This window comes from Dermacentor andersoni, chromosome 2 (assembly GCF_023375885.2).
Source record: "Dermacentor andersoni chromosome 2, qqDerAnde1_hic_scaffold, whole genome shotgun sequence".
NCBI lineage: Eukaryota > Metazoa > Arthropoda > Arachnida > Ixodida > Ixodidae > Dermacentor > Dermacentor andersoni.
The window spans coordinates 64,017,226-64,043,190 of NC_092815.1; the positions used below are offsets into that span (position 1 = coordinate 64,017,226).

Genomic DNA, 25,965 nt, shown 5'->3' on the forward strand with positions numbered 1-25,965 from the left:
ACCGCCATTTTTGTACTTCGCGTTCACCGAAATGCGCCCCCTAAAGAGAAACGCCAGTGCACCACGTAGCAAGCAGGGGAAGTCGCATAAAATTAGCTGCTGCTTTATTGATCGAGCAAGGGAAACATGAGCTTTCCATGAGAAGCAACTGTATTGCGAATTTGTCTGCGCATTGTATATTTTGCATGTACGCTCCGTGGCTTTAGAGGATCAGGATTCCGAGGAGAATCGAGAATTACAGTGCCACAGAGCTGATGGAACCGTTTTATATTGCATCGAGATGGAGCGCATAGTATTAGTGAAACTTTTGCTTGTTTGTTTAGGATGCATGGTATGTTGCGGTGACATAATCATCATGCTCCTATTCCAATATATTTGTTTTTTCGTGCAGGTGTAGTAAGCTCCTTGTATGAATGCCCCTGACAGAAAAAAAAATTTATTGCACGTTTCGGCTTTCCCTCTTGTCCTTGCCTGTAGTTGGCACGGCGCATTCCGGATTTTTTTTTTCGCATAACTTTTCGTCCTTCAGCCCCCACTTGCCTCTCCCCCACGCAACCACGTGAGCCGGGTCAAAGCTATCAGTCAAGCACTCAGGCAGCTATAAGCTGCTGTGTCGAATTGGCTGCTCTCGGAAGCACGGGGAAAAGCGGTGGGGTCACTATTGTCCCGCTTGTCTCCCTCCGTCGGTGCCGCCCAAGGAACGCGGTCGGGCTAGGTCCAGCGGGGGAAAGTGGCGTTTACACCGTTTTCTTCATTCACCCTTTCCTTTCACTCTTTCCTTCTATGCATCGCTAGCACACCGACTGGGTGCAACACCGCCTGAGTGCTTGCCGTCTTGTCCACGTTTGTCAGCGCACTCCTATCGTGAAAAATGCTCGCTTGCAGGTCGTCATTCCTACTGAGAAGCCTGCATCTTGAAATACACAGCAAAGTGGCCACGAATTTTTGTTAGTGTTAAAATTAATATAGGCGAAACAACAACCAGAAAAAAAGTCGGCGCTCATGGCCACCGTCTTCGACGTGAGATGAACTCGGATATACAGAAGCGTGGATCTTACAATGGTGAGTGCATTTGTTTTGCGCATGTATAAGTTTTATAGGGAGCAATATCACCCAATCAATATCAGGCGGTATATATATTACTGAAACAGCCCTGGCTAATGTAGAGTGCCTGTAATTACATAGCTCTTTTTTATTCGCAGCCTTTGAATAGTGCCCGGAGTATAACACGTGTAAATCTCTGTGAATTTCACCCAAAACTCCAGGACGATGATTTTATCAAGCCATGCGCGCGGCGTGATGCTGCTAGTGATAGCGAGGAACCGCGCTTCTTCTCACTGTTCTAGGTCAAGCATCATTTCCAGCCGGCAGTATTTCTTTCTTTTCGTATAATAAATGCCTCTTTTGCTAGTGTTTCCTGAAGGAGCTTCTCGGTTTCCACATAAAAATTTCGCATGAAGACCGCATTCTGCCTAGACAGTCTGAAACTAGGCTTCTTGTGCTGTAGCAGGTTTTGCTGCAATTTTTTAATTTTAAAGTGCTACGCTGAGTAGGTGTGGGGTGTAAACAAGGTGGACGGATCCTGCGCATTTTATGTTTGTTCTAAATATTCTGTTACACCTACGAAATATGCCATATATGTCGAAATATTAAAAAGTGTTACATTAGAAAACTTGCAAGAAAATTTCCTGATTCACCCCTTCGACCTCTCTGCTCAGACTCATAATATTGTTGCGGTATGGCGATTTTTCAAATGAAAACACTGCCACATACATTTGTTATACCAACATCTCGATAATGTTTCTTTTTATTTTACAGTGCAAGCATCTCCAAGTAATGGTGAAGTCGCTATGGGAAATGGTAGCAATTTCAACGAAACCACCGCGTTATCGTGGTCCTCGGGGCCCTGATCAGCCCGCCGTCATCGAAGCACTGACCAACCTGCCTACCGACGTCAGCTCCCTGCCCTGAAACCCCTGTCCAGCCTACCGTCCTCGGCACCTTGCCCAATTCCTATCCTGAGGGCAGTGCCTGTAAATAAACTGTTTGAAGATAACCGAGCGTCACCCATCCAGGTCCACGGAAAATGCCTGTTCGTGAACATTTATTCGCAAATAAACTGTCATAAAAGTCAATTTCAGTATCATTTTATTATTATTTGCAAGTATAGATGACTTCTGCTTCTTGACATCTTTTTGTCGAGCTTTCCTGGCTACTATTGAGGAAGACGGAATGGGGACAATTCCTATAAAAAATGCCTCTAGCAAAAGGTTTGCGGTAAGAATGGCTGCGTGCTCTAGAGCCAGCGTATCTAAAATATTCGTCATGCAAAGGGCATTGGCTCAAAGCTGGCATTAATAATGGCAACGATATGGCTCAACACTGGCCCTACGCTGGCAGCACAAGGGTTGCTGCATTGGCATAACATTGGCCCAATCTTGGCTTTAACGCTGGTCCTACGCTGGCAGCACAATGGCTGCTGCATTGGCATAACATTGGTCCAATCTTAGCTTTAACGCTGGTCCTACGCTGGCACCACAATGGCTGCTGCATTGGCATAACAATGGTCCAATCTTGGCTTTAACGTTGGGCCAGCATTGGATTGGGTTGCACTTTGCCAATATGCCAACGTTGGTACAATATTGGTACCAATTTCTGACAGCATTGGGCCATGGTTGGACCATTGCTGGTGTGCTGCCTGGGTATAAAAGTCTCTACTATTTCTGTAGCCAAGTGTAAAGCATTTTAGACATTTAAAAAGACAACGTGTTCACAGTTACGCTCCAGCCGAAAATTTACACCAGCAGCAAAGTAGAATACCTTGCTTACTGTTATATTAGCTCTGCGTTTGGTTGAGCTCTGTGCCACCACTGTGCAAGTCGTTGACGTTTGCGCCTCCGTTCAGCCGGTAAAACGCCCAGGCCCAGTCCGCTTGCATTTGCCCGAATACTTCCGGCGTGAAGTGACGGAGCAAACGCGTAGATACTGGCGCCGGTCGATACCGACAGCCCGATACGCTGCAGCCGCACCTCTCGCATGTTGCCTTGCAGAGGGACACGATACGACGCAGCTCGAGATGTTGCCAATCGCTAGATTTGCAACCCACTACGTAACAAGGGCGATCCATAGAGTTCGCGGAAAGAAAGCTCGAGATCAGCACTGACCGCGCGGCTCGCATCAACAAGTAGAACGTTGTAACGCAAGCAGACACTTGCTGTGTACTGGAAGTGCGTGAATGTGTAGTAATAAATTGTCGTTGTGTATTGTCGTTCTATTACTTTTTTATAATAACAAATTAACCAACATTCCAGCTATTACAAAAAATATTTGTTCACCATAAAGTTGGAAAAATTATCGATGACATAACCTGCGTAGCCGATCGGATAGCTCGCCCAACTAACGTCGATTGGGATAACTACGTCAATCGGAAGGGGGCGGCTGAAAACACAGGGGAGAGGCGCCGCTGCGATTGGCAGCGATGCCTCTATAAAACCTTATAATAAGTTACACGATATACGCAGAGCGCCCCGACCCTACCCTAACAACTCAGGACGTTTGTACAAAATCGTCGAAATCGTTTCAGGGTCCGTTTAAAGAAATCTTGTTATAAACATGTCAGAACAATGGCCCGATTATAAATGCTTAGGGGATTCAGTCCTGAAATATGGATTAACAATCTGCTGTCTATATTCCAGTATAAATGGAACGCTTTAGATAGAATACTACAGATTATTGCCATCAATCGTGCGTGTGGTACTCAATTCCAAAGTGATATTCATTCTTATATATATATATATATATATATATATATATATATATATATATATATATATATATATATATATATATATATATTGTGCAACGTTTTGATATGTCTACAACTCGACACCAGTGTTTGTTTGATATAGTTAAACCTCGATATAACAAAGTCGGTAAAATCGGCAATTCGTTTCGTTATATAGAAATTTCGTTATACCTGCCGTGGTTGCTTAGTGGCTTTGGTGTTGGGCTGCTAAGCACGAGGACGCGGGACCGAATCCCAGTCACGATGGCTGCATTTCGATGCAAGAGAAATACGAAAGCACCAGTACACTTAGCTTTAGGTGCCCCAGCTGGTGAACCAAGTTTTCAGAGTCTATCACTACGGCGTGCCTCATAATTAGATAGTGCTTTTGGCACGTAAAACTTATAATTATTTAAATTTCGTTATATTGGAATTTGATATTTTATGCAAATAAGTACAGTATCTGGTGGATTTTTATTACACGAATGGGGCCGCAATATTTTCCGAAGTATCGGGCAACCGGAAAACACAAATTTTAATGAGAAAAAGAATCATTTCGTTGAATTTGAGAGTCGGCGAGAAAAGATACAGTTTCAAGCCGTATCGACGATATGTTTACATCGGCAGTACGATGCGAAGCCACGCTTTCGCGTCCACTCCGTCTGCGGGCGGCTGATAGTGCCGCCCGCAGTGGGAAGACGCCATCATGAAAAGCGCCGAAGCGAATGCTTCGTCAGCCTCTCGCTTCGACATGTCTCCGAAACTCGATATTACGCAACCTCCAGCACTAAACGCGCAAGACGGCGCATGATACCACGCAATCTCAGCTCGCCAAGTCATTGCCGAGGCGGCAGATTACCTCTGAAGAAAGTCACAGTTTCACCTGAAAGGTTGCATTGATTGCGAGAGCAAATTATTAGACAGCTGTACGAAGGAAAGTTACGAGCTTTATCAACTGCATAAACTACTGTAAGCATTTGCTTACTAACTAAATTAATGAACACGTTGCCAAGCTTTCCCTTCGTGTTGCCTCTCGCTTCAATGCGAACTAGGCGCACGAGAACACAGCGCACACGAAGCCATCACTTATTTCGGGCCGCCTAGCCTTCGTACCCACTGGAGTTTACCTCCAAGATAGAGCGTGCGCGCTGCCGCCGCAAAATAGAAGATGCGTTCTAACCTGCCCCCGCCCATCCCTCCTTCTAGCGCGCGCACATCGCCCCATTATTCCCGCTTTCCTCCCTTGGGCGCGCAAGACGCCGCCGCATCAAGTCGCCATGCTTCTCGGCTCACCCTCGCACCTACAGCATACGGCGTGCGGTGGCGATCTTATCGTAATTGGGCTTTATATACGGAACATCACGTCGAAGTCGACAGCGGAAAACCGCCTGGGGTGTCCATATAATTGCTTTGGCATAAAAGGCCGCGCAGGCTGCGTATGCTCACAGCCACGGCCGCCCTAGAAACGGAGGCGCCAATCTGCTCCCCCACCCTCGCTTGATCGCGTTACCGCAAGCCTGCTCCCCTCCCCCCTTGCTCTTGCGGGAAGACGGTGCTCATGGAGGCACCATCCTTCACTGCTCACCCACACAAGCTCTCACTTGCACCTAAAGCACACAGCGCGCGGGGCGCAAGAGAATCCTATTTCACTTGGACTCCATGCAGAACGTGACGCTGCTCCGCTTCGGCGGTCACTCTCCATCGCGTGGGCACTTGAGAGGTGCCTTCGCAAGCAGCCGCATGTAATTAAATCATTTGATCATCTGCGTCCGCGGAAATCTCCATTTATTGTCTCTGTATTCGTTCGCGGAGTCAAGAACATTTGATGTATAAATCGTGAATAAACACACGTTATATTGAAGTTCAATATACGTGGTGTACTATGGCCAAAAAGTTATAAAAAGGTAAACACTTCGTTATATCGAGAATTTCGATATATTAAGCTTTGTTATACGGAGCATTAACTGCATTGAATAAGAAATATTTTCTAGAAAGTTTCAAAATTACGAACGTGGAAGTCCGCCCTCTTTGCTACATAGAGATGTGTGTTGTACTGCATGTTTATACTGAATATGGGAAAAGAAGCCATGACTTCCCGGTTACACATTTTAATAAATTAAAATTGAATTATGCTTTCATTAGCTTCAGTGGAGTGAGAAAGATGTGTCCTTCAGCGCTGACATTTTCATTTGTCCTTACATTATACACTCATTTCTTTTGCTCTAGTGTGTTAAATATTATGCAATGTTGTAGGGTCTGTTGTACTCTTGCCATTCTAATTGTTCTTGACTGTATCCTGCTCCTTAGACAAATGTAGTTAAATAAATGTTATGTTTTGGCTGTTGGGAAGCGTTTGTACTGTGTTTATGTGTACCAAATATTAAAAAACAGTCAGTATTTGTTATTCAGTGATTAATTTAGATGTCACAGTTGTGGTCAAGCTGGACTGCCTAGTTCTGCACACAAGCTACATTTTGGAAGGTTACAAGTGTACTTGTTTAACCCTTTGTGAGGTGCTACTTTTTCCTTGAAATTTCGTTCATAAAATCTGAAGAATAGCATTCAGCAGGGCAAAAGAAAATGTTTGACACATTTTTCAAGAAACATGGTGCAGCAGTTCTCGAAAGAAAAGTGGTACATATATGTACCACTGACTTTACTAGAAGAAATGAAATGTGGTACACTTTTGTACCGCTGTCCGCAGGCGGTTTAAAATGAAGAGACAATGTGTAACAGGAACGATATTTACAAAGTCAATGCTGCTGTTCACTTGTGGAATGGCTAAAAACATTCGACACATAGCGGAACTTGGCATTTGCTGCACAGAAAGCTCGTTCGAACTTGCTGCTGTGTCGTGGAACCCCACCTACACCTCTGTCGACAGACCTACCGCTACGGGTGACGATCTCGGCCGAGAAGTCTGATGTCGTCAGGAACTCCTACCATATGCTTGCCGTCCCCTTCTTGCTTTTACAGGCGACAATCCTTTGCTATTACCTCCGCTTTCAGAAAAAATGCAAATGCACGGCCTGTGCGATTTGACCGGTGCGATAGCCGTCCACTTAGGCCTAACAACCCCAGCCAAAAGTGAGCCCAGAACAGACAATTCAAAACGGTGAACGATTAGTGCGCCCTCAATGTATGTATATATAATTGCAGATGAATCACTAGGTTCCATTTAGCAAACGGGTAAAAGGATACACTTAGTAGGCATGTTGAAGCAGCGTTTTGTGTTTTTCCCACGCCACAGCAGCACGTACTGAACCGCAATGAAGACATTTGCAAAAACTAAGTTACTCTTCGCGCCACATGACGGAATAAGATAAAAACGCCCATAAAGCTTTCTAAATGCCTTGGTAGATGGCAGTACTAGTAAAATTGTCTCCAATTTGAACAGTTGTTTCATTACGGGCATTTGAAACGTGCCCAAAAAGTGGTACATATTTGTACCACTGTACCACAAAGGGTTAAGTGAATAAATACCTTAGTGTTATTATTTCTTGTTGTCAACTCCAACTGACTGGCCTCAAGTGTACTCAAGCTACACTTTTGTAGCTTTTAGTCTGTGGTCCTTTGTATTGTATAGAAAAAATAAAGGCAATTTTCGAATACAACAGCAACATGTCTCTTAATGCTTATAACCACCTGATTAATTCAATTCTGAGGTTTTCGGTGTCAAAACCACACTGTGATTATGAGTCAGGCAATAGTGGGGGACTCTAGAATTATTTTGACTATCTGGGACTCTTTAATGTGCACCCAATGCCTGGGATGAAGTGATTTCACCTTTACTGCACAGAAAAGTGGCCGGGATTTGATCCCATGCCCTGGGCTTAGCGGTGCCACTATGCCAACAAATCCACTATGTCAGGTAATTTGATTAATTAATTAGGCTAGTAAGTTACATGTGTCACATGCGTGATGACCACCATCACCAATATTGTATTGGCACAAAATTGAATTTGTATTTCTCACAAAAATATTTTCATTCAATCCCAAACAAAAAATGATGTGCAATATTGAGCTCCTGTAGAGTCTCAAGCCTCATGTCCCTAATGTATGCTGTTGCAGAGTCACTACACACGTCGAGTGCACACGTACTACCAACACGTGAAGCCCCTGAACACCTTACAATCAATGATCAAGAGGACTGTGGAGACAGCTGCCTTGAACTCGGAGCAGCAAGACAAGCCAGGACAATCCTGAAGCAAGAAAGGTGGCTTAGACCACTGACCAGAATCAATAATGAAGGCATGCACCAGCCAGCAGCCTACCTCAAACTGGATGCTCATCAATTATAACCACACTGTGTCACTGTAAAAATACTGCACAGATGATGAAAAAGCATCATTCACTTCATTTTATGAACAATGCCCCATAGTTCCACCAGAATGCTCTGCATGCAACGCCATGTTGAGTACTATAGCAATGATTAAATATCTCACTTATTTTAGCAGACACACCATACAAATAAATAAAACTGCATGAAAGAGTCTTCAGCTGCTCCCTGCTCAACATAGGCACATCGTAATGTCTGAGCATGTAAAGTTGTAGCACGATAGGCTTTGTGTTGTTCAAACACACTACGGATATCCTAAAATGTGTGTCAAGATATGGTGACACATCATGATCACCAAAGCTTGAAGTTCAAAAGCTGCATTGTGGCTTACAAGGGAAGCCATAGCAGAAGAGTGGATTAATTTAGACCACATGGAGGGCTCTTTAATGTGCAGTTAAATACAAGTGCACACACATTTCGCCTTCGAACCCCATTTGCATGTGGCTGTAGCAGCTAGGAATTGAACTGACACTCTAGCAGTCAGCAGCAGAACACCAGATTCACGGGCCACCAAGCTGGCACTGACACAACATGGCTTCATTTGTGATATTAATGAGTGTTCACCATATCCTGTCCTCTGATGGCAGGAGTTACAGTGACTAGACTGAATGTGCAATTATGTTAATTTAATAGCACGCAATTATTAAACACTATTTGCAATTGTTGAGATGATTGAAGTGGGAGTGAGTCCTAACGCTTTAACACTAAAATTAATTCCAGAAAAGCATACTGCTAAATTTTCCCAATTCTTTTATGCAATAAATTTTTGCAGTCATTTCTGATTCTGAAAATACATCACTTGATCCTTAATCCGAACTTGCATTGCTTTGTAGTGTTGAAAACTGAAACCAAAGCCAATTACTGACCGTGCTCGTCATTGGCAATATTGGTACAACTGGGTAGAACCTCCCATGCCGAGTACAACTTGAGATTGGGGGTTAAAGGGTTAAGGGCATTGCTCAGCATTCGTGGTACAGTAAGAGAGGAAAGAAATCCATACATGGTATTCATCTCTCTCAAAGCAATGCTCAGCACACTGGAAGTCCTACCAGATTTTTTTCATTTGCTTTCTAACTATCCTGAAAACTTCTCAAGTACAGAAAATCACAGTTTTAACTTGAACATATTGATAGCTGTGCACATTTTTTCTCAATCAGTAGCCCTGTGCACCCCATTGTCACCACTGACATCCTATCACAGTGCTTCCAAGCCACTGCTTTGCACACCGCAAAGTTAGCCCATTATGCTTATGTTGCACAATAGTGGGTTCTTCTCTTCTGCACATTACCAACCATTCATGCAGGTGACTACATTTTTTAAATTTTACTAACAATAAAACCTAGTGTACACACCCCATTTGTGGTAATGCAGAGTCCTAACAGCTCTAGCATGCCACATGTATATACATGTAGCACTAATCATGGCTTGCATGTGGCAGTGGTTTTACATTCTGTGAACTTTTCATGCATTTTATTTAGGGGAGAGAAACAATTTTCCAAGTGGTGCTTAGTGAATTAAGCCAGAAATCTTTCCTTCGATGGTATTTTTCTTGAATGTAGCGTCTCCTTTTAACCCCACAAGTACGTATCATTGATAGACTACCAAGAGCAAGATGTGAATTGACCAGTCCTGTAGAATGGACACTATCAAAACTTTACTGGTTTTGTTTCCAGACAAAGAAACAATTTCTTAAACCTTGGCTTTTCTAGGTAGCATGCCATGTACAAATTACCATTGATGCATTCGTACACTTACGTGCTGGCTACCCGATTATTTCTTTCTTCCTTCATGAAAGGCCAACTGTAACTAAATTTCACTTCGGCTAAGTTTGCTATAAATGAGTAGTGAATCAGACTGAAGCAATCTTGGCAAGGCCACAGGGCTGGTAATTGTATAGTTTTCTTGTTAGCAGCTTTTAATAGCACCTGAGCGGACAATGTGTGCATCTGGTGTTGCCACTATGACATAAATTCGAACACACCGCCTCCAAAATTCTTTCAGCACACTGCGGGTGCCAGGCACTTCGGCTGGCTCACATTGCAAGCACCTGGAGCTAGGTCACCCGCAAAAACTAATCGGAGCGTGCAGTTGTCCGAGCGCATCAATGGCGAGCAGGCTCATCATGACACCACAGGGCAGCTGCGCTATGTAGCACACGCAGCTATGCGCAACTCCAGTCGGGCCATGCTACGTGATGTGGACCGGCTTTGCCCTGCACCAGTTTGACGAATGGATTGTGGCCAAATCCAGGTCGCACATTGTAAAGCGCTATCAAAAGCAAGCATACGTGTGGTCTGGGCTTATCCCGAAGGTCATGCCGAGGTGCCTTGCATCAAGTCATGCGTCACTTCTGGCAACCGGTAATGGCGGTCTTTTCAGCTATGGCATCAAAAATGGGCTATTTTCCTCAACACAGCCTTAACATTGCTCAAAATTGCCCATTCATGTCGTGTCAGCCAATACGACTGTTATGGGAATAAGATCATTTGCACTGTTAAAAACTATGATTACACAATTTTTTCAGCTGTAAAATCAATTTTGTTAAAAGATTTAACTGCATTTGCCAATTTATTCTTTGGGAAATGTCTGCATAACGTGTCCGTGCTATATTCTAACTTAACAGCCTATTTCAATGTTGCTTCCAGGAATGTAATAGCATGAAGGTCTTCTCAAGGTTTCAGTAGAAGAGTTCCAATAATGCTGTGTTTAGGCACACGAACTTATGAATGTAACATTACCTTAATCTTATAAACAGTGCCCGTATCACACCTTTGACTGTCACTTCCAGACACAGAGATAAATATTCACAAGTAATTTACAAAAGCTCATATCACATTGCAAGTGCGTATAAAGGGTACAACATAAAGTGCCTACCATGTATTTACAAGTTCCTTGTTCAACTGTGTAAGGACTAACATTACAGCAAAAAAAAAACATGTCAGGACAGGAAAATTACATATGAGGTGATAAGTACCACAGACAGTGGTTCATTTATATGCGTCTTTTCCAACTTGGGTTTGGTGTGCTGCACGTCATACCTGTGTCATACAGATATACATTCAACAGCTACTGAAACAAACAACTAGTGCCTCTGTTGAGGAAAATCTTTCTTGAAAGAACTAACAGGAGGTCACTGGTTTCAACTGTCATCGAAAGCACATGTGTGACATGGGTACAACAGACGCCTTCACCCATATGAATGTCTCTCTACAGCACTTTTCGATGATCAGTCTTGAGAAGAGAACTTGGTTCGCAGTGGTGTCAATGCCGCCGTGTAGTCCTTGCAGCTGGGGCCCCTCAAGAATGACGACGCATGGCTCAGCTGCAGGGCAGCATCCGGATGAGCCGAGCCTGGCAGCAGTGTGCACTCTCGCTCTAGAATTGTGGCCATGCCTTCCAAAAGCTCGTGAAATCCAAGCGAGAGTGCAGCGCGCCGCAGTCGGTTCAATTCCTTATAGAAGTTTGCCGTCTTTTCTGGCAGCTTCCGTGCATGCCGCAGAATCTTCTGGATGTCTGCCTGCAGGTCAGACTGGCGGATCCACACGACCGAGTTGTGCGAGTAGCTGTGCTTGTCGTTTGACTTAACAGGAAGTGCTTCGCTCCCCAGAGGAGCCAGTGCCTGCGGTCCCAAATGGTCCAACTTGCCAAGCCACGGCACTGCCTCGAGCCCTGGCTCAAAGGTAGACAGCATAAGATTTGACTTTTTCTTGCTGTCAGCCCAGGAGTAGAGCATGCCGTACCAGTCCTGTCCTATCTGGCATAGGGCCACCATGCCTTCAACCTTGAGGCTCCCGTGCAACAAGACACAGAAAGATGGTTGTTTGCCTTCATCGCTGTCTTCTTCTTCTTCGCCTGTACGTCCTCCTTCCTTGGGTTCAGTGGGTCTTGCCTCTTCAGGACCTGGTGCAGGGAGCACCAAGTGACGGGACAGAGTTGGTGGATTAGCCACCTGTTGCAGCCCAAGGAAGCCGCAAACCTGAACGGTGACAATAAGATTTAACATGTTACAAAAATAGCACTGATCTACACGCATGCCATGTAGATTCACGTGTGGATTTCCAGTTATGCCAAAAATGAGATTTATCTCTAGAATGTATAAGGATTGCAGGTGGCAGTCACTCTGCTACAAGATGACTGGACAAACGAGAAGAGAGGGGGTTAACCGAGGGTCCCGATTTTTATTAGTCATATCATGAGAAGCCAACAAACACTGACACCAAGGACAACATAGGGGAAATTACTTGTGTTTAATAAATGAAATAAAGAAACCATAAATTAATGGAAATTAAAGTGGATGAAAAAACAACTTGCCGCAGGTGGGAACCGAACCCACAACCTTCGCATTTCGCGTGCGATGCTCTACTAATTGAGCTACCGCGCCGGTGTTTCCCCATCCACTTTCTTGGGTATTTATGTGTCCTAGTAGAACCCTGGGAGTGTTAGCCAGCGCCATCACTCACATACCTTGGCGGCTGACGTGGAACGTCTTTCTTGCCGCAGGCGTCACGAGAACGTGATCTTTTTGGGTGAAGGCAACTGGTCAATAAACCCACACATGCTACCTGAAGGCATCAATGTTGCCGGATTCGAGACCCTCGTTATGTAATAAACGAGAAGAGAGGGGGTTAACCGAGGGTCCCGATTTTTATTAGTCATATCATGAGAAGCCAACAAACACTGACACCAAGGACAACATAGGGGAAATTACTTGTGCTTAATAAATGAAATAAAGAAACCATAAATTAATGGAAATTAAAGTGGATGAAAAAACAACTTGCCGCAGGTGGGAACCGAACCACAACCTTCGCATTTCGCGAAATGCGAAGAAATGCAAGAAAGACGTTCCACGTCAGCCGCCAAGGTATGTGAGTGATGGCGCTGGCTAACACTCCCAGGGTTCTACTAGGACACATAAATACCCAAGAAAGTGGATGGGGAAACAGCGCCGCGGTAGCTCAATTGGTAGAGCATCGCATGCGAAATGCGAAGGTTGTGGGTTCGGTTCCCACCTGCGGCAAGTTGTTTTTTCATCCACTTTAATTTCCATTAATTTATGGTTTCTTTATTTCATTTATTAAACACAAGTAATTTCCCCTATGTTGTCCTTGGTGTCAGTGTTTGTTGGCTTCTCATGATAAGATGACTGGACAGTTACATGACCAGATGCCTTTTACTGCAGAAGTTGCAGTTTATGGCAGTCTCCCATAGACTGCACTGTTATTTGTGGCATGTAGACGAAAGCAATATTTATTGTTACAATGACGTTGGTTCAAATCCCTCTGCAGCTTTAGCATTCTGCCTAGAGATGCTCCTTGTAAAAAGCAAAATCAGGTTAAAGGCCTTGCTATCGCTTATATCAGCAATGCAGGTGAATGACATTATCCAGGCACACATGGTAAACTCATTGCAAGGTTAAACCATCATACAGGATGAATTCGATAAAGGCAAGTAGTCTAATTTGCAGCATGGGCTTTGTTCATATGAGCTAGTCTCCATCAGGCTGTCTCACTATATGATGTTGCCTCACTCCTATGTTGTCTCACTGCATCATTCTGTCGCGCTACTATGAGACTGTGGGCAAGCACCACTGGCCAGGAGGTGCTATGGCAGTTTGAGTGTGTAACTAAAATATGCTGACACCGTCCACCTAGTAGAGGCCACGAAAATGACATGGCATTGTGAATGATAACAAATGTGTACCTGTATCGTTTGCTTTAGCTAATGCATCCAGCTAAGCTCTGCCCATGGCCACACACATTTTGAGGAGCACATGTGCTCCTATATTCTAGCACACCAGTGTCCAACCAAGTCAGAAGCTGGAGTCAGAAGCCTCAAGATGAGATGTGAAATTGCAGTACGTACTACTTAAATTGTTTCCTCCGCTTGCTAAGCTGTGTGTTACGGTGCTGCTGTTGGCATGCGAAGTGTCAGTGCTGGTTGCCCATAGCCTTGTAGGAGCCAGTCAGTGAAACAACATGATGCAGTTCACCGCATATGCTTAGAATACTATTCCTGAAGTTGTGCAAATGTGTCTACATCTGCAGCACACAATTACCTGGATGGTCGTTGATGGCTGGGCCCAGCCAAAGTCCTGTGGCCTCTTCTGGGGTTCTGGTGGTGGACAGAGGCTGACACTGGACCAGAGCTGGCCACAACGCAGCACGCCGTGAAAAGGTGCGTACTGTGCCTGCGCCAAATTCAGAAAAGCTTGCTGCACACTACGGATTGACAGGCCTCCTTCGGGCAGGAACAGACGGCCGCCCATTCGCTGAGCTAGGCGCCCCAGTGGACCAAGAGCTGGGGGTGGCGCGCCAGTTGCAGGGTGCAGGCAGACAGCATGTAGCCGTCCTGGACCGCCATCCTCTGATCCCCGCCAGCCACTAAGGGCACCATCGGTGACAAGAATTACCTGTGTAAAACAAAATCAGGTCACATAACTGCTGTGCCATTACAGTCAAACCTTGTTATAATGAAGTCACATCCAATACAAAAAATACCTTCGTTATACCCAATATTCATTATAAGCAGCATACAAGACTTCGCAAGAAAAATTAATTTTAGATTTACTTAATGTATCTGATAGTCAGTCATATCCATGTTCATTATATTGCAAGTCGACTCTATTTGGCTTAACACTGTGGTCTAACATTGCAATTTTCTCTATCCCGAGCTGGTCTACCTATGGTGTAAAAAGACATCTATCAAAGTATGATACAAGCTGCTTGACATGATGATGATTATGATGATATAAGGTTTTATGGCGCAAGGGCAAAGTATGGCCAAAAAGTTTCAGGCTAGTGTTAATGAGTTGGTAATGTAGTAATGAACTGCAAGAGGTAGATGAGGTGTGGCTGCAAAAGGGCCTTAACACAGTCGCTCTAAAGTGTGTAAAATGTATATGTATAATAAAATTATGGTAATGACTGATGATGTATACTAGTATCAACACGAAAGCTGCATTCTGCAAGGATAATCAGTAGAATAATAATAATGATGGTGATGATGATAACAATAATAATAGAATAAATAAACTTAAGGATAATCACTAGTGATGACCATAAAAGTTTCATTACAAAGGGATAATTCTGTAAACGTGTGAGTGAGAGTAGCACTCGTACCTCACCAGTGAGCCCTTGAATGCAAGGGCTGGGAGGCACATGCTTTACAAAATGCTATCGCAGCAGCAGCCTCTAGTGAGAAGATGTGCTACAAATCTTTGGGGCTTGTGGGAAGGCCGGGTATGGTCGTCTGGGTCACCAATTTATCGGAGGTTGCGTGAAGAGGTAGCCACAGTTCATTTAGGCCGGCCAGAGAGATGTACCAGACAGCACTAGCAGTGCAGTTTGTGAGCGAGGCGCAGCTACAGTGATACGTAGTGCGAAATTGCGACCTGCCGCAGGTTCTCGTAGATGCCCAGGCCTGTAGAAGTCAGAGCTCCGAAAGTAGACCGTCTGGCAGCTCGAGACTTGTGTGGAGATAGCGCGAGTGTTGGTCACTCATGTTGCTGATAGAGAAGTGATTCTCAAGCTGAAGAAACCAGATGGCAGAGCTGGCTCCTGTAAAACTTTGGTAGGCCATGCATCCACAAAAGACATGAGCACAGAACAACGCAAGGCTCGCCTGCTGCTGCTAGTGGTGAAATCTCGAATGCCGATAGCATCAGGGTTGCGGTGGTCCCTGAATACATCATGAAGGTTGTACTTGTGGCACGGCCATGCCTACAAGAGTGAAATTTGCACCTAGTGGAGCCAGTGGGAGAGCATCTGTATCAGTGATGAGTGAAGTGCCTCCAAACAAAAAGCAGACAGCTTGCGGGAATGTCCAAGGAAGGAGAGCGGTGAGCCGTAGAATAGCCGTAAGCACATACATTTGGCCCAGTGAATTCTTTGGAAAGAGTCGTCACACAGCTTCCTTTTGAGCTGGGGAGGAGGCTCACGAACCCAGTAGGGTCTGATGCTAGGGCCGGCCCATGCTGACGATTGGCACGTATGGATGAAGGCGATGTGGGATGAAGGCGATGTGGGATAAAACGTGGAATGACGCGAATGGTTGAAATGGCGAGAGCGGATGTGACTGAGCACTCGAGATGACATAGTGACCAAGGACGGCCACCCGCAAGTCGTCGCAGAAGTCAGGGCTGGGGGGTGGCAAGTGGAGCCTGTAATGCAGCCGGGGCCTGGAACCTTGTTGAGAACGAAGTGGCTATCCAGCTGGATGAACCACATGTCTGGCATGTCAATTTACAGTTCCCACACACCCTACAACTGCGGGACGTCTGCCAAACCGCGTGAGGCTACGTCCCTCGCCTTGATAGAGTTGGTGCACCGACACTGGGCTCGGTCATGTGGGTCACCAATTTGCGGGAAGGCTAGGTTCGGTCGTGCAGATCACCAATTTGTGAGAGGCGGCGCGAAGAGCTGGCCACCATAGCCACAGTTTATATAGGTTGGCGAGCCATAGTGCAGTGGGTCCTCGGGAACGGCCGACACCGCATCCGCTCAGATCAAGCGTGCTAACGTGTTCTATTCTCACGCTACCTGCATGCAAGCCTATCTTCGCCTACTTTGGAGGTCATAGTCACGCCACTACTGGCTGATAGCTTGCAATGTACCAACATCTCACAAAACCTTTAAATCTAACTTAATATGAAAAGGGAAGAGAAGGGGGTTAACCGAGGGTCCCGATTTTTATTAGTCATATCATAAGAAGCCAACAAACACTGACACCAAGGACAACATCGGGGAAATTACTTGCGCTTAATAAATGAAATGAAGGAACGATAAATTAATGGAAATTAAAGTGGATGAAAAAGCAACTGAAACAATATGAAAAGGCGGTTCAATGCTGAGAAACTGCGAGGTGAAGGGGATGTGTTGTCTGTATACAGGGGCAAAGTACTTTTTTCTTTGATCTTCTACTTCCCGACACTCTATCAAGATGTGAAGGACAGTTGACGTAACACCACATTTATTGCAGACAGGAGGCTGATCACCGATCAACAGGTAGGGGCGAGTGCTATATGTGTGGCCTATCCTAAAACGGCAAACAATAATCTCAGTTTGTCTTAATTTTGTAAGCAGTGGCCAGTTTCCTACATTTGGCTTAATAATGTGAAATTTGTTGAGTGTTTCAGTGTCCCACGTATGTTTCCAATGGTCCCTTAGTTTCTTGCATAGAAAGGGCTTTAAATCTACGACAGGGACAGCTAAGGAACAATTCCTTGGTTTGGGAGTTACTGATGTAGCTATACAGTCTGCAAGCATGTTACCCTTGATGCCTCTTTGGTCAGGTACCCAGCAAGTTATGATATGTTGATGAGATGCATACGAAGTACATAGGATTGAATATAGTTCAGTAAAGATGGGATTTTTATTCTTTTGTAGAGACATTAAGGTTTTGACGGCGCTTAATGAATCTGTAGATATGATACGCTTTTGTAGTTTTAGTTCTTTGACGCGCCTTACAGCCGACAATAGTGTGTAGGCTTCCTCCGTAAAGATGCTTGTTTCTGGATGCAAACAGGCAGAATCAGAAAAGTATGGGCCGACTGCAGCATCAGAAATGTTGTCATGCGATTTTGATGCATCAGTGTAGAATTCTTGACATAAGTACTTTGACTGAAGTTTTAAAGTGCGTTTTTATGTGTATTTTTGGAGCGTTCTTTGTAACTTCTGCAAAACACATGTCACAGCCTATCAGCTGCCACCGTCATGGTGGTACTGGCTTGGCTGGAGCAATTAGAGGATTTTCAAGAAATGGGTCAGCCATTTCTTCGCTGAGGTTCTTCATACGTAGTGAAAACGGTCCTCTCACTGTTGGACGATTTTTGAAAAGTGTGGCACAAGTCATATCGTTTGCGGTTTCGTTACAAGGGTGTCCACAGTTAGAGTGAGCTTTTAGGAAATACATGAAACTGGAGTAAGACCTTTGCAGATGGAGTGGCCTCTCATTAGATTCTACATAGAGGCTTTGTACTGGGCTAGTTCTGAAGTCTCCTGTGGCCAGGCAGATGCCTAAGTGACGAACAGGATCAAGACTTGTTAGGGCACTCGGTGTAGCAGATTGATACACCATAGCCCCATAGTCTAAATGCAATCGAATAAGGCTTTTGCAGAGATTCATTAAGCATCTTCTGTCACTGCCCCAATTTGTGCGCGAGAGAATTTTCAGTATGTTCATAGTTTTCAGGCACTTGGCATTGAGGTATCTGATGTGGGGGATGAAACTTAGTTTCGGATCGAGTATGATACCTAAGAATGTTTGTTCTTTGTTCACAGGAATAGTGGGATCAGGGAGCGTACCTCTCTTTCTTGAAAAAAAGGACACAAAAGCTTTTCTATGGATTGATCTTGAACCCATTCTCATCTACCCATTGAAATACTTTCAGCAGCCCAAGCTGTATTTGTCTCTCGCAGACTGCCAAGTTGCATGATTTAAAACCAACCTGTACGTCATCTATATAGACAGCAGAAAATGGCTTAAGGCAGCAAGTAATGGACTGTGTTCATCTTCACAATAAAGAGCATACAGCTTAACACATCTCCCAGGGGTACCCAAGTTTCCTGTGTAAATGGACGCGAGAGTGTGTTGCCTATTTTTACGCAGAAAGTACGTTTTGAGAGGTAACTCTCAATCACATTCAGCATGTTCCCCCTGGTGCTCATTTGTGACAGGTCTCGAAGGATTCCATATTGCCATGTAGTGTCATAGGCCTTTTCCATGCCAAGAACTATCAATAAAAACAAAACTGTCCATGGACAAAGGCATCACAAATAATAGCCTCGACATGCACGAGGTGGTCAGTTGTTGACCAGCCTTCTCTAAATCCGTACTGGTATGGACTAAGCATTTTGTTCGATTTAAGGTTGTGCAGAAGACAGCGACATCACTTTTTCGAAAAACTTGCAGAAGTAACTTGTTAGCGCTATCGGGTGATGGCATGTTACTGAGCCGGGATCTTTGCCCTGTTTCAACATAGGGATGACAATAGCTTCTTTCCATGAGGATGGAAGATGTCCAGCTGCCCAGAGAGTATTAAAGAGTGCGAGTAGTGCGATTTGTGTGTCTCGGTGAAGGTGTTTAATCATCTCGTACATAACTCTGTCAGGACCTGGAGCAGAGTTCTGACATGTGTTTAGAGAAGCTTTCAGCTCGGCAATGCAGAAAGGCCAGTTAAAAGGTTTATTTGTGCTACATTTACGGTTGAGTGGCTTCCGTTCCTCCCTTTCTTTGTATTTCGGAAAACTCTTGGAATAGTGGGTAGAGCTAGAAACGCACTCAAGTGCTCACCAAGCGCATTGGCTTGGTCATTCAGACTTTTTCCTTGGTTATTAGCCAAAGGCAGCGGATGGATTCGCTGGCCCTTAAGCCTTCTGAACCCGTTCTATATTTTCGCCTCCTGTGTGTACGAATTTATGCCGGAGATAAACCTCTCCCAGCTTGCCCTCCTCCCTTGCCTTCGTGTACACCTTTCCTGTGATTTGATGTGTTTGAATTGGATGAGATTCTCTGCATTTGGGTAATGATGAAGTGTGCCCCATGCTTTATTTTGTTTCCTTCATGCCTTCCTGCACTGATCATTCCATGAAGGAACTCGCCTTTTGCATCAGTTACCGGTAGCTTCTGGAGTGCATTTTTCTGAGGCATCTATTATAAAAGAGGTAAAATAAGCCACCACATCATCTATACTAAATTCCCTGATAAAATATCATGATAAATAGCTTGATTCTTTAAAATGGTTCCAATTGGCCGAAGCGAGTTTCCACTGAAGGACATCTGGAGGGCATTGTTGTTGCTGTTTAAGGTCAGTGTAATCAGGAAATGGAAAGGGGAATTTTCCCTTTATTAATTACTTTATTAAGTTCGACTTCGCCCTGCCATCTACTAGCCACCTGGTTAGCTCAGATGGTCGAGCGGCTGCCCCGGAAAGGCGGTGGTCCCGGGTTTGAGTCCCGGACCAGGACGAATTTTTCTTCAACACTGAGGCTTTCCTTTCGAGGAACCTGTATGGGTTTCCTTTGTAGCAATTGCTACGAAAGGGTGGACGTCTGATTTTCCCTTTATTAACTAATAATAATACATAAGTGTTCTGTGTGTGAAGGGAAAAATAGTATAATGGTCAGGGATCCTTGCCTGGACCCCTGACCTTTTCTCTTTGCTTTTTGCAGTGGTCAAGTGACCCGCACTGCTCCTTCAGCGCCAGAGGCGCCGATGTTGTGTCCATTGCCTCCTGGGAGGTGCTGGTTGCCCGCCTTTGGAGGCTGGCTGTTCATGTTTCAGACCTCACCTGGCGAGGAGAGGCCTTCTGGCCTGACTGCCCGAAGGTCGCCGAGCTCTGTTGCAAAGTGGACATGGTAGTTTTACCTACTACTGCCTCAGGGGCAGGTGCCACAGCCGATAGCCCAATCTGTGCGGGCCGAGCAGATGGCATAAAGTGATTTGGCACAGCCCCCTCATGCGCCACATCAGCATATGCGTCCTTTAAACCAATGAAGAACCGTCTACGTGCTTCGGTGTACAAGATGTTCTGTGTGACTTTAAGGATTATAATTTGTTTTTCCTTTTTCCAGGTTGGACATGATCTAGAATATTTCGGGTGCCCACCATCACAGTTGATGCAATGAGGGTCACTGAGGGTCACTGGTACTGTTCTCTGCTCCATGGTCACTGGCATCGCACTTAGCACAAGTGAGCCGACCTCAGCACAACTGGGAGCCATGACTGAATCTTTGGCACTCGAAACAATGAGCTTCTGTCAAATGTCAGTATTAGGTGCTTAGTCGGTACTTCCTTGTCATCATGTCTTATCTTAATCCTTTTTACTTTAAACACATTCTGCTCCTTCCAGCCCTCGAGAAGCTCCGGCTCAGTGAGTTCCAACAGATCCTGTTCTGAAACTACACCATGGACTGTGTTTATTGATCAATGAGCAGCAATAGTAATTGCACTGTCTCCAAAGGTCACAAAGTCTGGAAGCTTGCTGTACTGCACTTTATCACACACCTCAAGTAACAAGCCACCGCTAGCCATTTTGCTCGCTTTATAGCCTAGTCGAATCGTTCCGGTGGACAGATTTTTTTCCAGCCTTCTCACTATTTATCACATGATACTTTGGGAGGTTTTCCTTGCTTTTGTAAAAAAACTTGGAAGTTGCTTCGTTGCGTGCCCTTTTCAGGGCGTGATTGAGAAGCGGAGGAAATTGTGTTGCCATAGAGAGATGTCTGTTCAGCAAAGATGTGAACCATCCTCCCTGGAGCCCAACAAGGGGACACAACAAGATTGTCTTGCGTGCGCCAGTTCTACATCCCTGCTATAATCAAATACAGCATAACCAAGACTGGTTAGCCACACAAGATTACACACTTGCCGCCCAGAAATTTGGAAGTGAGAAGAAGTGAAGAGAAGACCGGAAAGATTGAAAGTGGGAGGGAAAGACGAAGATTGGGGAGAGAGAGACAGGAAAAGGCAACCACTGATTTCACCCAGGTGGGTCAGTCCGGGGGTGCCGCCGATGTGACGCCGAGGCCAAAGAGGTGTGTTGCCTCCACCAAGGGGCCATAAAGGTCCAAGCACTCAGCATTGGCTCAACACCCAGGATCTTCTTTTCCCTGGACATGGCTAAGCCGCACACGGTCAGGCGCGGGAGAGTCCAACCTTTGTGTGCTAAGGGATGTCGTGTCACAACACACCAAACGCCTGCCGATGCAGACGCCACTGTGGGGACTACCTGACATAAGACAACTTGGTCTGTACATAGGGTTTCATACTTGGCTCTCTTTAAACAATGTTTGTTTCCAGGCTTTATGTCAGTTCATCCAACCATTAACCTCTACTAACCTCAAAAGTATGAACAGCTCATAACTCACTGGAGTCGTTAGCAGATGGAATGTAACAAAAAAAAAAATTCTTGAAGCCCCATACACAAACAACCAACTCCACCCCCCCCCGCTGGCCGGAGTTGGCATTGAGTCCAACCCACTGCCCTTCTGCCTACCACATAATTATATACACAAGTTCAAGGTGCAGTGGTCATGTGCAACCAGATGTACTATATGCAAAAGGAAACGTTGCATGAACAATATTCTTCACACGAGGTGTCCCACAGAGATGTGCCAAAAAAGAGTGAGGCATCATGACACCAACCTGTGCTGGCATTGCAGAACCCCATTCATCGAGGAGCACTTGTCGTGCTCCCTGCAAACCAAGGTTGAGGTCTGTGCGATCGTGGCACTCCATCTGCACCAAGGCTGCCTTGATGCTCTCGGTGTCGCGTGTGAATGGCACCACCAGTTCCCAAAGTGATGAGAATACCACCTGCATCATGATAGACATAGGCTTATTTTCTTTCACTCGGTAAAGACAGAAGTGAATATGCAGACACCATTAAGGCCGCCCCACATTCAGCGTTTTTACCAGGTTTTTCTGGCGTTGCTTCTCTTGGAGTCAGAGGGAGTATCCAGCCACACGAGCGTAATGTACACGACGGGTATGCGGACCAGCACTGATTGACCTGCACTCATCAAGCCACTCCGGCGGAGAGATCTGCTGAGCGTGCCACCCTCACGAAACGTCGTCGCTGAGCGACACCAGGTGACGAAACGCCAGAAAACGCCAAATGTGGGGTGGCCTTTACAGTAGGCTAGTCATTACCAAGCCAAATGATTACTATACTGGCCACTTCCTTACAATTTGGACCACTTTGTAATTATTTCAACCGACATTAGGTCTCTATCTCTGAAAAACAAGTCCATCAGCCCAGTAATGGGGCATGGTAATGGGGAACCCGCACACGTGTGAGATCAACTGTGCATCAGGGCCTTAGATATATAATGGGAAGCTTTAGGTGCCAGAAGCAGCTAAACTGAATCTCTCTTAATAAAACAACAGTATGCATTGTGGTGTATCTGTATCTACACCAGAACCTTGCACATTGTGGCTGCTTCGAAGGGATGCATATTCAAATGTAATGGCACTACCAGGTTTGTTGGTACATACTTGGCACACATTAACATTCTGCAAGCAGGCTGAAAACACCTGTCCTAGAAATGCTACTGCTGCAAAGTGGTAGTAAATGAACTACACAAATGCTGAAATTGGGCTAACATTGCACTGCTTGTAACAATGACTCTAACTGATTGAACAATGATTCCTCTGTGGTCTATGTGTACTTAATGGGTTAAATTTTTCGTGACTACAGATAATGCAGTCAGTGACTGCATTCAAACATTCAGAACAAGTCAAGTATTGTTGCAATTTGCTGCATAAAGAAGAAAGAAAATGTCACTGCAGCCACAGAATGCGTTCTAATGCGAGAGCGCACCAGCATGCACAGCAAACTCTAGCAGAAGGACAAAGAGTGTACTGGCACGTCAAAAAACTGAGAATTGAGGTACCAGCCACATATTTAGGCCGCTTGGTGGATAATGCACCAGGCAAAAAAATAAAGCAATCGTGTTGTCCCATGAATTTTGATGAACAGACCAGCACAGAAAAAGATAGAGGGACACTTAAACTGCATCTTTAAGAGTATGACGTGATAGCTGAAGAGGAAGCTTTAGCTCGGGCCCAACTCCGACGCGGCCTATTCAAATACATGTAAAGCGCAAAAACGTTTTTATGAGATAACCCCTGGACCGATTTTGATGAAATTTGTTGCATCTGAAAGAGAAACTTAAATTCTAGTGACTGTTGGAAGCGGAATTTCGATTTAGGGCTTGAATTTTCTTAAATCGATTTTCAAATATTTGACCGCTTGAAAATAATGGAAGCACAAAGTTTACAAATTCATAGCTCTGCATCAAGAACTGATATCGCGGTTCTGTAAACGGCATCCATTAGATCATTCAAAGCGGACAAATTCAATATGTCATTTTACATCTTACGTGAATTTGTTACGTCGCTTACAACGGTTTTGCAAAAGTTGTATTTCCCTATGATTAAATATTTTTTATATTCATGTGTAACACATCAATTTTGTCCGCTTTAGATGTACTATTAGATGCAATTCACAGAATTGTATTATCATGTTTAGTGGTTGAGTTACAGAGTTGTAAACTTGACAGTTTCGTTTTTTGAAAATGTTCGATTTTTGGCAATTTTTAATAAAAAATTCACGACCTAACTCAAAAATTCGAAACCAACAGTCACTAGATTTTAAGTTTGTCTTTTAAATGCAACAAACCTTGTCAAATTTGGTGCAGTGGTTGCCGAGAAAAACGAATTCTCCTTTTACATGTATTTAGATAGGAGCACTCGAGCTAAAGCTTCCTCTTAATTGTTCCCTTCAGTGGTTTTTATTCATACACAGTCACTGTTGATTTTTCGCATTCATTCGTTTATAACGAATGTATGAATGAATGAGCGCCGGCAACGCGTCCGTCCGCCGTCCGCCAAAGGAGTCTACTAAGGCGTCCGCGATTCGCGTGGCCAACGCCGTAGTAAACGCCGCCGTTGTCTCCACTCTGTACGGAGTGACTGAATCACGTGACTGTGACGTGGGTTTTTCGACACGCCGTGGACACCGCTGCCGCCTTTTTCGCTGAACGGGAGCCTTAACGCTATCGAGTTGAAAATTAAACCAGGGGACAGCACTTTTACATGTTTACCGAGCTCTCTTGTCCATACTTGGTCCTAATCAGTTTCTTATCCAGTGCCAGTTTTGCACTATATTACCACGAAGTCGATTCAGCTAAGCTTTTCGTAAACCCCATATTAGGATCTTTGAGTCATGCCACGTCCGGTGCAAGCGTTAAATATCATGCAGCTGCACTCGCCACTTGAAGGACCCAGTGCATACATGCCGTGCGACGTAAAATACCACGAAAGCACGCGTTCAGATTTCTTGGCTGCCTCGCTACCGCTAGCAACAAGTTAGCTAGCCTTACGTGATGTGAGGCTCAGTTACGTGAAATTCAGAGAAAAATTGTAACGGCTCGATTTGATTTCTTCTTCCTCAATCGTTTTCGTTTGCTACAGCACGTGTTGAGAGAGTCGACAATACACATGCAGCCGTAAAAACGACCCACCAACGCAGATGGTTTGCACTGTCCCATTGATAGTTAAAAATCCCGGCACAGTGCTGCACGGTGACCAAAGCGGCAACTCGGCGGCGCTTTGACGCACCATTCTGTTAAACAATTTAAAAGCCCGAAATATTCACGGTGCATGTGGAAGTGACACGCGTACACGTACCAATGCACAAAATTCCAGTTTACAATGCTGTGCCATGTGATCGAGGAAAGCATTGATGCCATGCACGGCCAGTTGGCGCAGCTGGAGCGATTCCGAGCTGTCGGGTGTCGTCACAGGTCGACACATGGACAGCGACACATCTAGCAGGATGACCGTCGGCATGTTGAACTGCAGAAAGTTTCTCAGATGTCACAAGCGCCGAGCTAGCCGAGCCAATCGTTTACATCTTGAATGTCGCCGCAAAGCGAGCTCCCAGTCAACTGGTTACACTCACGACTTGTTCTACAAAATCCAAAGAAAAGTACACAGCTACTGTGTATTCCAATAGAACCCGCTTGTGCGGTACATATTGGAAATGGTACCAATGGTGCCAGTATCACTGCTTACAAAGCGTCACAAGAAAAGACAACGGAAAAGAACAGCATATCAAGCGTTTAGCAGGCTATGATTTAGCACAGTTATGGCCATGTTATGGCATTGGTGTTATGGTGGCAAGTTTACAAAGCAACCGGCTCATCATGATGATGATAATGGTGAAACAGGTGACCGTGGCTTAAGGCGCTTCGTGTGAAGTTCAAGTTGCCGTAGTTTAAAGCTGATGGAGTAACTTGATAAATTTTAAATACGCACGAATAAACATGCCAAAATATGT

At 44.9% G+C, this 25,965-nt stretch overlaps 1 protein-coding gene across 3 annotated transcripts; it reads right to left on the minus strand.

The window, feature by feature from the left end:
• Nucleotides 1–11,082: 11,082 nt before the first annotated feature.
• Nucleotides 11,083–25,809, minus strand: IntS14 (integrator complex subunit 14). Of its 3 annotated transcripts, XM_055077076.2 has the most exons (5): nucleotides 25,538–25,809; nucleotides 25,314–25,481; nucleotides 22,266–22,436; nucleotides 14,179–14,532; nucleotides 11,083–12,099 (listed from the first exon to the last, which is right to left on the minus strand). In XM_055077076.2, exons 2-5 carry the CDS (start codon nucleotides 25,473–25,475, stop codon nucleotides 11,350–11,352), a joined length of 1,437 nt encoding a protein of 478 aa, XP_054933051.1. In that variant the 5' UTR covers nucleotides 25,476–25,481; nucleotides 25,538–25,809; the 3' UTR covers nucleotides 11,083–11,349. The 3 variants fall into 3 exon arrangements, with proteins under 3 accessions (XP_054933051.1, XP_054933050.1, XP_054933052.1); XM_055077075.2 differs by having other exon boundaries at nucleotides 25,314–25,809; XM_055077077.2 differs by lacking the exons at nucleotides 25,314–25,481; nucleotides 25,538–25,809 and adding an exon at nucleotides 25,148–25,227.
• Between the last annotated feature and the right edge of the window lie 156 nt (nucleotides 25,810–25,965).

Coding starts and splice junctions, on each gene's coding strand:
- IntS14 (XM_055077076.2), bottom strand. CDS start 25,475: ATGCCGACGGTCATCCTGCTAGATGTGTCGCTGTCCATGTGTCGACCT. Junction 22,437..25,313: donor AACTGGAATTTTGTGCATTG/GTACGTGTACGC, acceptor ATCATGATGCAG/GTGGTATTCTCATCACTTTG. Junction 12,100..14,178: donor AGCCATCAACGACCATCCAG/GTAATTGTGTGC, acceptor GTCACCGTTCAG/GTTTGCGGCTTCCTTGGGCT.